The sequence below is a fragment of the Lactuca sativa genome, chromosome 9, assembly GCF_002870075.4.
Source record: "Lactuca sativa cultivar Salinas chromosome 9, Lsat_Salinas_v11, whole genome shotgun sequence".
Classification (NCBI taxonomy): domain Eukaryota; kingdom Viridiplantae; phylum Streptophyta; class Magnoliopsida; order Asterales; family Asteraceae; genus Lactuca; species Lactuca sativa.
In genome coordinates, this window is record NC_056631.2 from 74,220,592 (window position 1) to 74,231,287 (window position 10,696).

The 10,696-nt window shown below is 37.5% G+C and overlaps 1 protein-coding gene across 1 annotated transcript; it reads left to right on the forward strand.

Moving 5' to 3' along the window:
* The first annotated feature begins 2,606 nt into the window (after positions 1 to 2,606).
* Positions 2,607 to 5,487, forward strand: LOC111901662 (uncharacterized). Its single transcript, XM_023897547.1, has 7 exons — positions 2,607 to 2,907; positions 2,992 to 3,401; positions 3,537 to 3,908; positions 3,983 to 4,135; positions 4,211 to 4,340; positions 4,534 to 5,226; positions 5,288 to 5,487. Exons 1-7 carry the CDS (start codon positions 2,607 to 2,609, stop codon positions 5,485 to 5,487), a joined length of 2,259 nt encoding a protein of 752 aa, XP_023753315.1.
* The last annotated feature ends 5,209 nt before the right edge of the window (positions 5,488 to 10,696 follow it).

Consider the following 10,696-nt stretch of genomic DNA (forward strand, 5'->3'; position numbering starts at 1 on the left):
AAGCAACAATGGTGGGTTAGAGGATTAGAGCAAACATGGAAGAAATATACGTTGAAAAACATTACGGTAACCCCTTATTTTCAAAAGTTAAATTTATCACTTAAAATTTCAAGCTAATAATTTGAAGCTTTCTCTTTTACAGCTGGTAATCCAACTATATTCTCCATCAGATTATTTTATGGTGGAAAGTTTACGAAGTTTCCTAGAAGGACGCACGTCAAGGGCAAAGAAAGATACGTTGATCTATTGGACATTGATGAGTTTTGTGTGCACGATATTGATGAGATGATGGAGTGTAACATCCCGAGTTCAGGAGTGCAAGTTCAAGGTTCAAAGTGAAAATATGAATGGTCAACTCGGCGAGTCCATGGGCGGACTCGGCAAGTAGGGTCGCGATTCTGGTCGCGTGTTAAGTGGCCAACTCGGCGAGTCGGTGGCTGGACTCGGCGAGTTGGTGCTGTGTGGAGAAAACCCTAATCCTAGGGATTGAGCCCTATATAAAGAACATAATACCCTCTCCCCAGCCTCTTTGCTCCCCCTTGAAGTCCAGAAACCCTAATTTTCATGTGTGAGATATTTAAAGAGCATTTGGGTCTTGAAGGAGTGTTGTTTGAAGAAATCTTTGACGATTAAGAGGCTTGGAGCAAGGGGATTTGCAAGGTGTTGGCTTATTCTTCTGTGGGAGTCTTCTTTGGAGGTAAGGATTCGTTGCTTGAGCTGTTATCCATCTAGATCTATCATTTGAGAGATTTTTGGGAATTTATCTAGTGTTATCTTGAGTTTGGAGGTTGGATCTGAGGTTGCTACCTCAGATCTAGAGTAGTGATGATCCAAAAGAGCATAAAGTCCCTGTTCAAGAGCTGTTGATGAAGCCTTTTAGTCCCAAACATTAGCCAAGAGTGTTTTATGCTTAGATCTCCTTGGATTCACGTAAAGTTTGCTACTTTACGTGATGGATGGCTTGTATAAGAGTAGATCTATGGATTTGAGACCCTACATGGCTTGGAAAGCCTCTGTATGAGTTAAGAACTAGTGGTACTCGGCGAGTCACATGGGTGTACTCGGCGAGTTGCTTGAAGATAGGCAGCAACTCGACGAGTTGAAAGAACTACTCGGCGAGTCTGGTCGTGAGGTCCTAACCTTTTTTGGTTAAACTGTGAATCGGTGAGTCAAGGGATGACTCAGTGAGTTGAGTGCGGTTAGACTCAGAGTTATGGGACTCGGCGAGTCTTGGGGCGACTCGGCGAGTTAAGTCGTGTTATGGGAGTTTCAGAGCATGGGGACTCGACGAGTCAGCGGGTTGACTCAGCGAGTAGAGTCAGTCAGGAGGGTTAACTTTGACTGAGGACTTTGACTTTAACCAAGAGTTGACCAGTTGTCTTCCGGGGGTATTTTGGTAATTATGGGTATTTATTGAGTTCAGTCTCTTGGTATTGATTAGTGGTGCAGTTCATGTCGGAGGTTGGAGCAGCGTGATCTTATCCTTTTCAGTCAGCAGTTGTGAGGTGAGTTATCCTCACTATATCAACAGGGTCTAAGGCACCAAGGCCGGCCCTTTATCGGATTGTAATCCGGGTATTGCTGTTATGTTAATGCTTTGCTATGTTGCATCCTGGTAGTTAGGATGGTATATGTTAGAGACCTGGTTAAGGTCGGTATCCTGGTATATAGGATAATGCTATGCTAGTGACCGGTTAGGTCGGTATCCTGGTTAGGATGATGTTATGTTATGTGATCTGCTAGATCGGTTTGATTGGATGCGTATTGTTATATGATTGTATATTTATGTGCACATGGTTGTTGGACTGGAGTTGGGTTGAGGCGGGTCCTGCTTTGTGCTGTAAGCCAACATACTCAAGGCGGACCGGTTATCCCGCAGGCCCAGCGAGCGGTCCGGATAGGCTGTAGGCCCCACGAGGGCAGACCAGACGTGCCGAGGCTCGGAGAGTGGATTAGGCCGACTGAAGGCCCGATGCGGGCGGACCAGTCATACTGTAGACTCAGATAGTGGACCAGGTGGATTGAAGGCCCGGTGCGGGCGGACCAATCACACTGTAGACTCGATGTATATGGCTAGACTCGGAGGTTGGATCAGGTGGACTGTAGGCCGGTGCGGCGGACCAGTCACACAGTAGACCCGTAGTGCATGGCTGTTCTGTATCGGTTATATGATATGGTTATGTTTGTATGGTGTTGGTATTTTGAGGGTATCTCACTAAGCTTCCGGGCTTATAGTTGTGGTTTAAATGTTTCAGGTGCTTCAGGAGACCGTGGCAAAGCAAAGGCATGATCATACCGCTCCTCGAGTTTTATGTGTTTACGATGTGGTTTCTGGGAAATACTCTGATAAAAAATGTATTAAAAACCTTTTTGTAATAACTTTATGAAATTGGGTTGTTTTTGAAAAGTTTAAATTGGTTGGAATTTTTAGAGTGTTACATGGAGAGCCTAGGCTATGTTGAAGAGGGTAAGTTGCTTTATTACCACTTCAAAAGACCCTTTTTCAGATTTGGACTTTGGGTTGTTTGCATTGGCTAGTGACAGTGACATTAACCATTTAGGTACATACGTGGGTAAATATAAACTGATTGAAGTTTATGTTGTACATGGTAAAACAATGTTGCATACGTATACAGTGTCATCTACTCCTAGTAAAAGTTAGGATTGAAGAAATTGTTGATCAACCTTCGTGTAGTAGAAGGCTATTTTTGGAATGGAAGGAAACTGAAATAGGGGATTGTATTGGATCAAGTAAACCAGATGTTGTGCCAACAAACGAATTTGAAAGCGACCAAATTGATGCCCAATATGAACCACAAGGTATATTTGATGAAATTCTAAATGAAGAACCTGGAGGGATTACTCATGAAAGTGACAATATAGATGATGCTGATGATAGTGATGATAGTATGTTCTTAGTAGACTTAGATAACCTCTTAGATGAAACTGAGATAAGACATGAATGAGTTTTTTTGTTAAATATTGATGAAGATAAAGAGTGGGTGGGTGATCTTGGAGGGTCAAATGTCAAGGAAACTGAAACAAGGGAAATTGATGATATTGAGGTTGTAAACAACGAGGTATTCTTATACGAGTCATCATCTGATGAAGGTGGGAGCAATAGGAGAAGAAAGTCAATTAAGGCAATTCGAAGGGCACTGGAAAACAGTAAAGCAAGAGTTAGTGATCCATTCTATGTGTACCAAAAATTCACCTCATCTGAAGAATTGAAAGATGCAATAAGAAAACATGTTGTGGAGACGAGGGAACTAGACTTCATAAAAAATAACAAAAACAGAGTGAGAGCTATTTGTAAAGGTACTATCCCAGACCTTGGTCAACTTGACCCATGTGGGCCCAGTCAAAGCGATAAAGAAAGTGAAGAAAACAAGTGTCCATGGGTACTTTATGCTAGCAAGTAGGAACAAGATGTTAACTGGGAGATCAAGACCTACAAAAAAGAGCATAGATGTCTTCAAACAAGAAATGTGGAAGCTTGTACCTACAAGTTCTTGGTAAAGAAAATAGTGCAATAGATTGAAAGTAACCCTACAGTCCTTACACGAGCTTTACAAGAACAACTTCAACGTGAATACCAAGTAGATATTTCGAAGATGAAGGTATTTAGGGCTAAAAAAGAAGCATTGAATCAAGTAAGGGCGATTACGCAAGGCAATATACTACTAAGAGACTATGTTCAAGAACTTCACACTCGAAACCCAAGGACAACAGTTAAGATAGAGGTCAAAAGTGAGCTAAACCCAACTTTTGAGACTAGAAATTTCAAACGGATCTACATCTGTCTAGGGCCATTAAAGAAAGGTTTTCTAGCTGGTAAAAGAGATTACCTTGGTTTGGATGGGACTTTTATGAAAGGGACTTATCCTGGAATGATACTCACAATAGTGGTAAGATGTAAACACATATCTTGTGTCATTTTATTCTATTTTATTTAAATTACTAACTCCTTCACTATGTTTAGGGTCTTGATGGAAATAACTGTACATATCCTTTGGCATATGCTGTCGTAGAGGTTGAGAATATAAATTCATGGACTTATTTCTTAAGGTTCTTCGGTGATGACATTGATTTGCAAGCTAATTCCAACTTTACCCTTATATCTGACAGACAGAAGGTAAGTAATTTCAATGGACTTGGTTCTTATTGTACATTGTATACATTACATCTAATGTTGTTTATTTTTATACAGGGCTTGTTGCAAGCAATTGGTACATTGTATCCATGTGTAGAACACAGGTTTTGTCTGCGACACATTCATGAAAACATGAAGAAAATGTGGAGGGGAAAGGTATTTCAGGACATGTTGTGGAACTGTGCAAGTACAACAACAATATAAGAATTCAACCATGCTATGGAAGAGTTAAGAAAGCTAAACAATGACTGCTACGAATAGGTCAAATCTATTCCACCTCCACATTGGTCTAGGGCACACTTCACAAGTTTGTTTTATTTTGTTGGTTTAATTGTTACCAAATGATTCACTTTCTCACATAATTTTTATTTATATTGTAGGGAGGGCTCATTGTGATGGGCTTCTGAATAACTTGTGTGAGACCATAAATAATCAAATTAAGAAAGCATGCGACCAATCAATTATCACATGCCTTGAGTTCATTAGAGAGTACCTTATGTTAAGGATTGTGAGTGTCCAAAAGGTAATTGATAAGGTTGTTGGACCATTAACTCCAACTGCAACAAGTGTGCTTGAAAAAAACAAATCTGATGTAGCTCAATGTGTGGGTAAGTTCTGTGGGAATGGAAACTATCAGGTGAGTGGTCCATGGATGGACCAATGTGTGGTAGACATGGTTCAACACACATGTTCTTGTAGAAGATGGGAACTCACTGGTGTACCCTGTAAACATACCCTTGTTGCTATATGGGACATGCGAAAAAATAAGCAGAATGTTAGCGTACCTGAAGAATGGGTTCGTTCTACTTACTGGTTAAAAACTTGGAAGGAAATGTATTCTTTCAAGATTGAACCAATTAATGTAAGAAGAATGTGGGAAAATCCATGTCCAACCACTTTGCTTCCTCCCAATCATCATGTCCTCATTAGAAGACTAAGGAAGAAAAAAAGGAAGTCAACTGTTGAATTAGAAGATATAGTGAAGGGTGGTAGGGCATCAAGGAAGGACAACAGTGTGACATGTTCAAAATGCAAAAAGCTTGGTCATAAAAAAAGAAGTTGCAAAGGTCAAAGTACATGTGATGATAGTTCAAGAAAGAAAGGGGAGGTTGGGAAAAAAATCTAAAAGTGTAGGTGATGGTAGTTCAATCAATAAAGGGAAGGATGGGAAGAAAGATCAAAGTTCAAGTGGTGGTAGTTCAAGCAAGAAAGAGAATTTTGGGAAGGAAGCTCAAAGTATAGGTGGTGGTAGGCAAAGTGGAACTCAAAGTGCATGTGATGGAATTTCAAGCAGGACAAGGAAGGCTGGGAATAAAGGGAAGAGTATTGCTTAAGTTATGACTGTGTTTTCATATTTTGTGTATGTGTTATGAACCAATTATGGTGTTATGATCTTTTGTGTTTGTTATATTTGTCACTATGTTTTGTGTTTGTGTTATGAACAATTATGGTATGACTTTTGGGACATGTTGTCTATGTATGGTATGACTTTTAATGTATCTCTATTTTCAATTATGGTATGAACAATTGGTGCTATTAATCTGTTGCTATGTTTTTGTTTTAATTCCATTCCATTTAATTCAATTCTACTCAATCATTGAATTCAATTCCATCAATCATTCAATGAGTTCTATTCTAATTCAATACCATTCAATTCTATTCAATCATTCAATTCAATTCAATTCAATTCCAATAGAAAACTAGTCAATGGTATTCCATTACAAACCACTCAATTTCATTCCATTATAAAATAGTCAATTCCATTCCATTCCATTATAAAACAATCAATTGCATTCCAGTACAAACCACTCAATTCCATTCCATTACAAACCACTAAATTCCATTCCATTATAAAACAATCAATTCCATTCCAAAAGAAAATTGCATTCCAATAGACAATTTTATTCCAATAGTCAATTCCATTCATACATTGCCATTCTATTACATTACTGCCTTGATGAAACAAAAGATCAGTAAAATGATAGCATAGATTAAAGCTTGTAAATTAAAATTGACACAAAAAAACCCAACTAAACACTAATAACAGCCTCAAGGCCCTATTCTCATGTTGAAGCTCGTCCAATGACTTCTACAAATCAGGGGAGATACTTTTTTTTTCCAGTTTTTTCACCATTAAAGTTGTCCTCATCAACCTAATCTATGAAACCACATTTTTCTCCCTGCATTTTGAGTAATTTGTTGTGCGTTAAAGGTATGTGATATATAGATATACTTAAGAAGAAATTGCCCTTACCTTCCAAGTACATCAATAGAAAAGTCTTCCAGGGTTTTTCTTGGCAGTCGATCTTCGTATCACACCAACTTGACCACAATTGCAGGTTTTCTCCATTAGGGTCGATCGACACTTCACATAAGAGGAAATGAAAGAGACGAAGAAAGGGCATATTTGAAAATAGAGTGAATCAGGGTTTAGGGGTGTTATAATAGATTTTTTTATCTAAAATGACAAAAATACCCCTCATGTGCGAAGCACGTGGGGGGACTTAACGTTTGGACTAACGGACCCAGGGACCAGGTGGGTAATAAAAAGAAAACGTGAGGATGGTCCGAGTGCAAAACAAAAGATAAGGACCAAACGCGCAACTTTAGCTAAACCACAGAGACTATATCAGTAATTTGTTCATATATATATATATATATATATATATATATATATATATATATATATATATATATATATATATATATATTTCAAATTAGACTTAAACCTTTAACTTGCAACTCATGATTACACCCTTTCTATTTTGAAAAAGCTAAAGATGAGTAGCCATGTGTTTAGTTCATGTTCTAAAAATACTAATCATGGAGCCAAGACTTATACATAACATCACGCTTTAAGAAAAAATCATCTTAAGTCATATATTTATATAAAACTGATAACAGTATATATATATATATATATATATATATATATATATATATATATATATAATATTATTTTACAAAATTGTCGTCTTAAGTCACGGATTAACAAACGTCGTGACTCGCCACAAATCATAAAGCTTGAGGTTTGACAATGTCGCCACGTCACACCTTACGTTATTTAGAATCTCGATTTAATTTCACCAACATCGATAATCAATACTTTATTAAAATTAATCTTACTAGTCATATTCACAAAAGGAGACGTAACTTCCATCGAGTAGTTTCCACCCTCGGAAAAAATGTTTGATCAATTTCTTATATTGTTCAACATTCAAACCGAGAATCAGACTCATTTTTACATCAAGGTAAAATGTATTGATCTTGTTTTTTTTCATTGTTTGTCCACCAACTCAAATACTTTATTCTTTTGAGGCATCTATCTAGATTATGCCCATTTTTAAGTGCATTGCTCTGTTTCTCCCCCGTTATCTCGGTTCACATCCTATTGTGAGTTCATGTTTCACTAGATGGTGGGTTGGTCTCGGTCTGTCGACGAAAAAAAGTGGCATTTGGAAGGCACCTGCTTCAATGTTCATGTTCATTAGGGAGGAGGGAGTCATTCCCTCCCAACCCACTTAACCCACTGCCACATCATTTTTTCTCTTTTATTTTTCTTCATATTTCCCAACCCACAACACACGGAAACCCTATCTTTTTGAACCCACTTAATTAAAAAAATGCAAAACAATCAAAGGTAAAATCTTAATTAGCAATAGAGTTACCGGCGGTACCACTCCCGCTTCAACAAGTTGGTTAATTGGTTTCGCTAACCCACTTCATCATCTCTTTCTACTTTATCTTTCTCATTTTCTATTGTACCATGTGTTTTAAAATTAATACCTTAGTTGTTTTGTATGTTTTTAATTGAGTGGGTTGAGAAAAATAGGCTTTTCGTGTGTTGTGGGTTGGGAAAGATGAAGAAAAAGAAAAGACAAAAATTGATGTGACAGTGAGTTCAGTGGGTTGGGAGGGAACAACTCCCTCCTCCATTATGGGTGAGATTGCCCTTTACAATTCATCTTCCATGAAAAAGATGGTTAGTTGTACCTAGAGTGGGTGTTGGCTTCATCGTAAGGATTTGGGTCTTTATGGACGATAAGTTGCTTTCGAGCCTTATCATGAATTCGTATAGCCTCTCATTTTCTTTTGACTTGGCTAGTCTTCTTCGAATGCTACATGTGCACTTTTTATGTATGTATGAGGATGTTGGCGACACCACCTATATCTCATCCCACAAGGCACACATTTTCATGTAGTAGGCGCATATGAAAGTCTCGTCTTGTTACATGAACATAAGCACCTACTTTAACTCGTATGTTTGTTGTGTACATTCTTTGCCAAAATTTTTAGCAAGGTCGAGCAATAATTATGTTGTAGTGTTAGCATATTTCTTGTTGGTCCTGATGTCTTTCTCCATAACATTGGTGAGCCCTCCATTTATCATGACATCGCACCACATGTACATCAAATGATTGGTGTGATCCCTCTTCGGTGTCCTTGTCGAACTGTTAATAAAGCCAATTTTATTTTCGATAAAGAAGATTTCTTGATCTCCTATACTTGGCTGTTGTAGTTGTTGTCGGTGAGAGCGACATTCACGTGCATCTATCTGGTATAGTTGAAAGCGTATATGTAATAGGGTGAATTCACATCATTTTTGAGTTTTTATTTTTTATTTTTTCTTGTGGTCATAATATTTATGTGAATGAAATGTCAGTCTCTACTTAAACGCTCCACAACATGAATGCAAATAAGCCAAAAATATGAAACAACTTGTCCGAGGCGACCAGTAAAACCTCACTCGTCAAACTCATAAGGCCATGGGATATGGTCACTAGGTATTCACTAAAAAAGTGATGCCACCTATGCGCCACATCACCCCACTTACATATTCACTACATGTTTACTAATCATTGGAAATGGTTATCACTCCACATTGTTTTTCTTTTATTTATTTATTATTTTTTTTACATTATATTAAATTAAAAACACAATAAAAACATTAATAAAAAACACATTAATAAAAATAAAAATAATATTTTTAAATTCAATATATATGCTTACTAATAAAATAAACATTGATAAACATAAAGGTGATATTTTTAAAATTCAACGTACATTTTACTAATAACATAAAAATTAATAAAAAACATTGAAAAAAAAAACTATTTGTTTGCATCATTGTCCTCATCGTCTCCGTCCTCATCCACTTCGTTTTCGTCTTCAAATTGTCGATGTCATATGTGTTCAGTCAAATCTTGACGTAAATTATGATGTGTTTCACTATTCTGTATTTCCAAAAGCCTTGTAAAGTATGCTGGGCTGCCGACTTGTATTACTGCAGGTGGATTGAGCATATCATTTAGAGTATACGTACAAATAGCTCTACCCTCTTCTTCTAAGATCATGTTATGTAAAATAACACACGCTTTCATCACCTTCATCAATTTTTCCATTTCCTATGCTCGTGATGGATATTTGATTATGTGCCACTTTTGTTTGAGGACCCCAAACGCCCGCTCTACATCCTTCTTTGCAGATTCATGTGCTAATTTGAACAATTTCCTTTTTCATCAGCTGGATATGTGTATGACTTGACAAATGTAGCGTACTCTGGATATATCTCATCAGCAAGGTAATATCCATGATTGTATTCACGTCCATTAATAACGTATGACATGTTTGGTGCTTTACCCTGCAAAATATCGTTAAATAATGGAGATGCTCCAAGCACATTCAGGTCGTTGTTTGACCCTTCCATACCAAAAAATGCATGCCAAAACCAAAGGTCCTGTGAAACAACTACTTCTAGTATAACAGTAGGCACACCATGATCACCTCGTGTGAATTGCCCTCGCCATGCATTGGGACAATTTTCCCACACCCAATGTGTACAATCAATGCTACCTAGCATTCCTGGAAATCCATGTTTAGCCTGATGTGCGGCATACAACTGTTCGACATCATTTCTGGTCGGATTTCGCAAGTATATGTCGCCATAAAGCTCTATTACATACTCACAAAAAAGATGTGCATTCTCGACCGGTCCTCGCAGACATCTTCAAATATTCATCTGAAGCGGTCTGCAGCTATGCCATACGCTAATTGTCTAAGAGCTGCCGTGGCATTTTTTGAAACGTAGTAAACCCACGTTTACCCTAGCATCCATCTCAATTGGAAGAACTCATAATTGTTTTCCAAATCTCTAACTATACGTAGAAATAAATTTCTACTAATACGAAAGCGATCCTCAAACTTCGATAGGTCATATAAACTATCAGTGTTAAAGTAATCACGTACCAAAGTTCGTTCGCCGCCTCTCGATCCCGGTTGATGGACTTTCTTCGTTTCTTCTCGATATTTGAAGTTTCGCCTCTCTGACGTACAATGTCGTGTGTCGCAGACAACAACGTGTGCATAACCAACTCATCATGATGGGAATCTTCATCAGATGATGAAGACGAAGAAATGGCATCTAAAAAATTATTCATATTCTTGTTGTTGTTGTGATTTTTGTATAGTTGTTATAAAATATATGATATGTATTATGTTTGTATATATAGTTGAGGTTTTAGTTTTGAAATTTTTTTTTAATAA

Bases quoted from the DNA above. Each gene is read 5' to 3' on its own strand.
- LOC111901662 (XM_023897547.1), top strand. From the start codon at position 2,607: ATGGTAAAACAATGTTGCATACGTATACAGTGTCATCTACTCCTAGTA. The intron at 3,402-3,536 runs GTACTTTATGCT...ATAGTGCAATAG, and splicing joins AAGAAAACAAGTGTCCATGG to ATTGAAAGTAACCCTACAGT. The intron at 5,227-5,287 runs GTACATGTGATG...CTAAAAGTGTAG, and splicing joins AAGAAGTTGCAAAGGTCAAA to GTGATGGTAGTTCAATCAAT.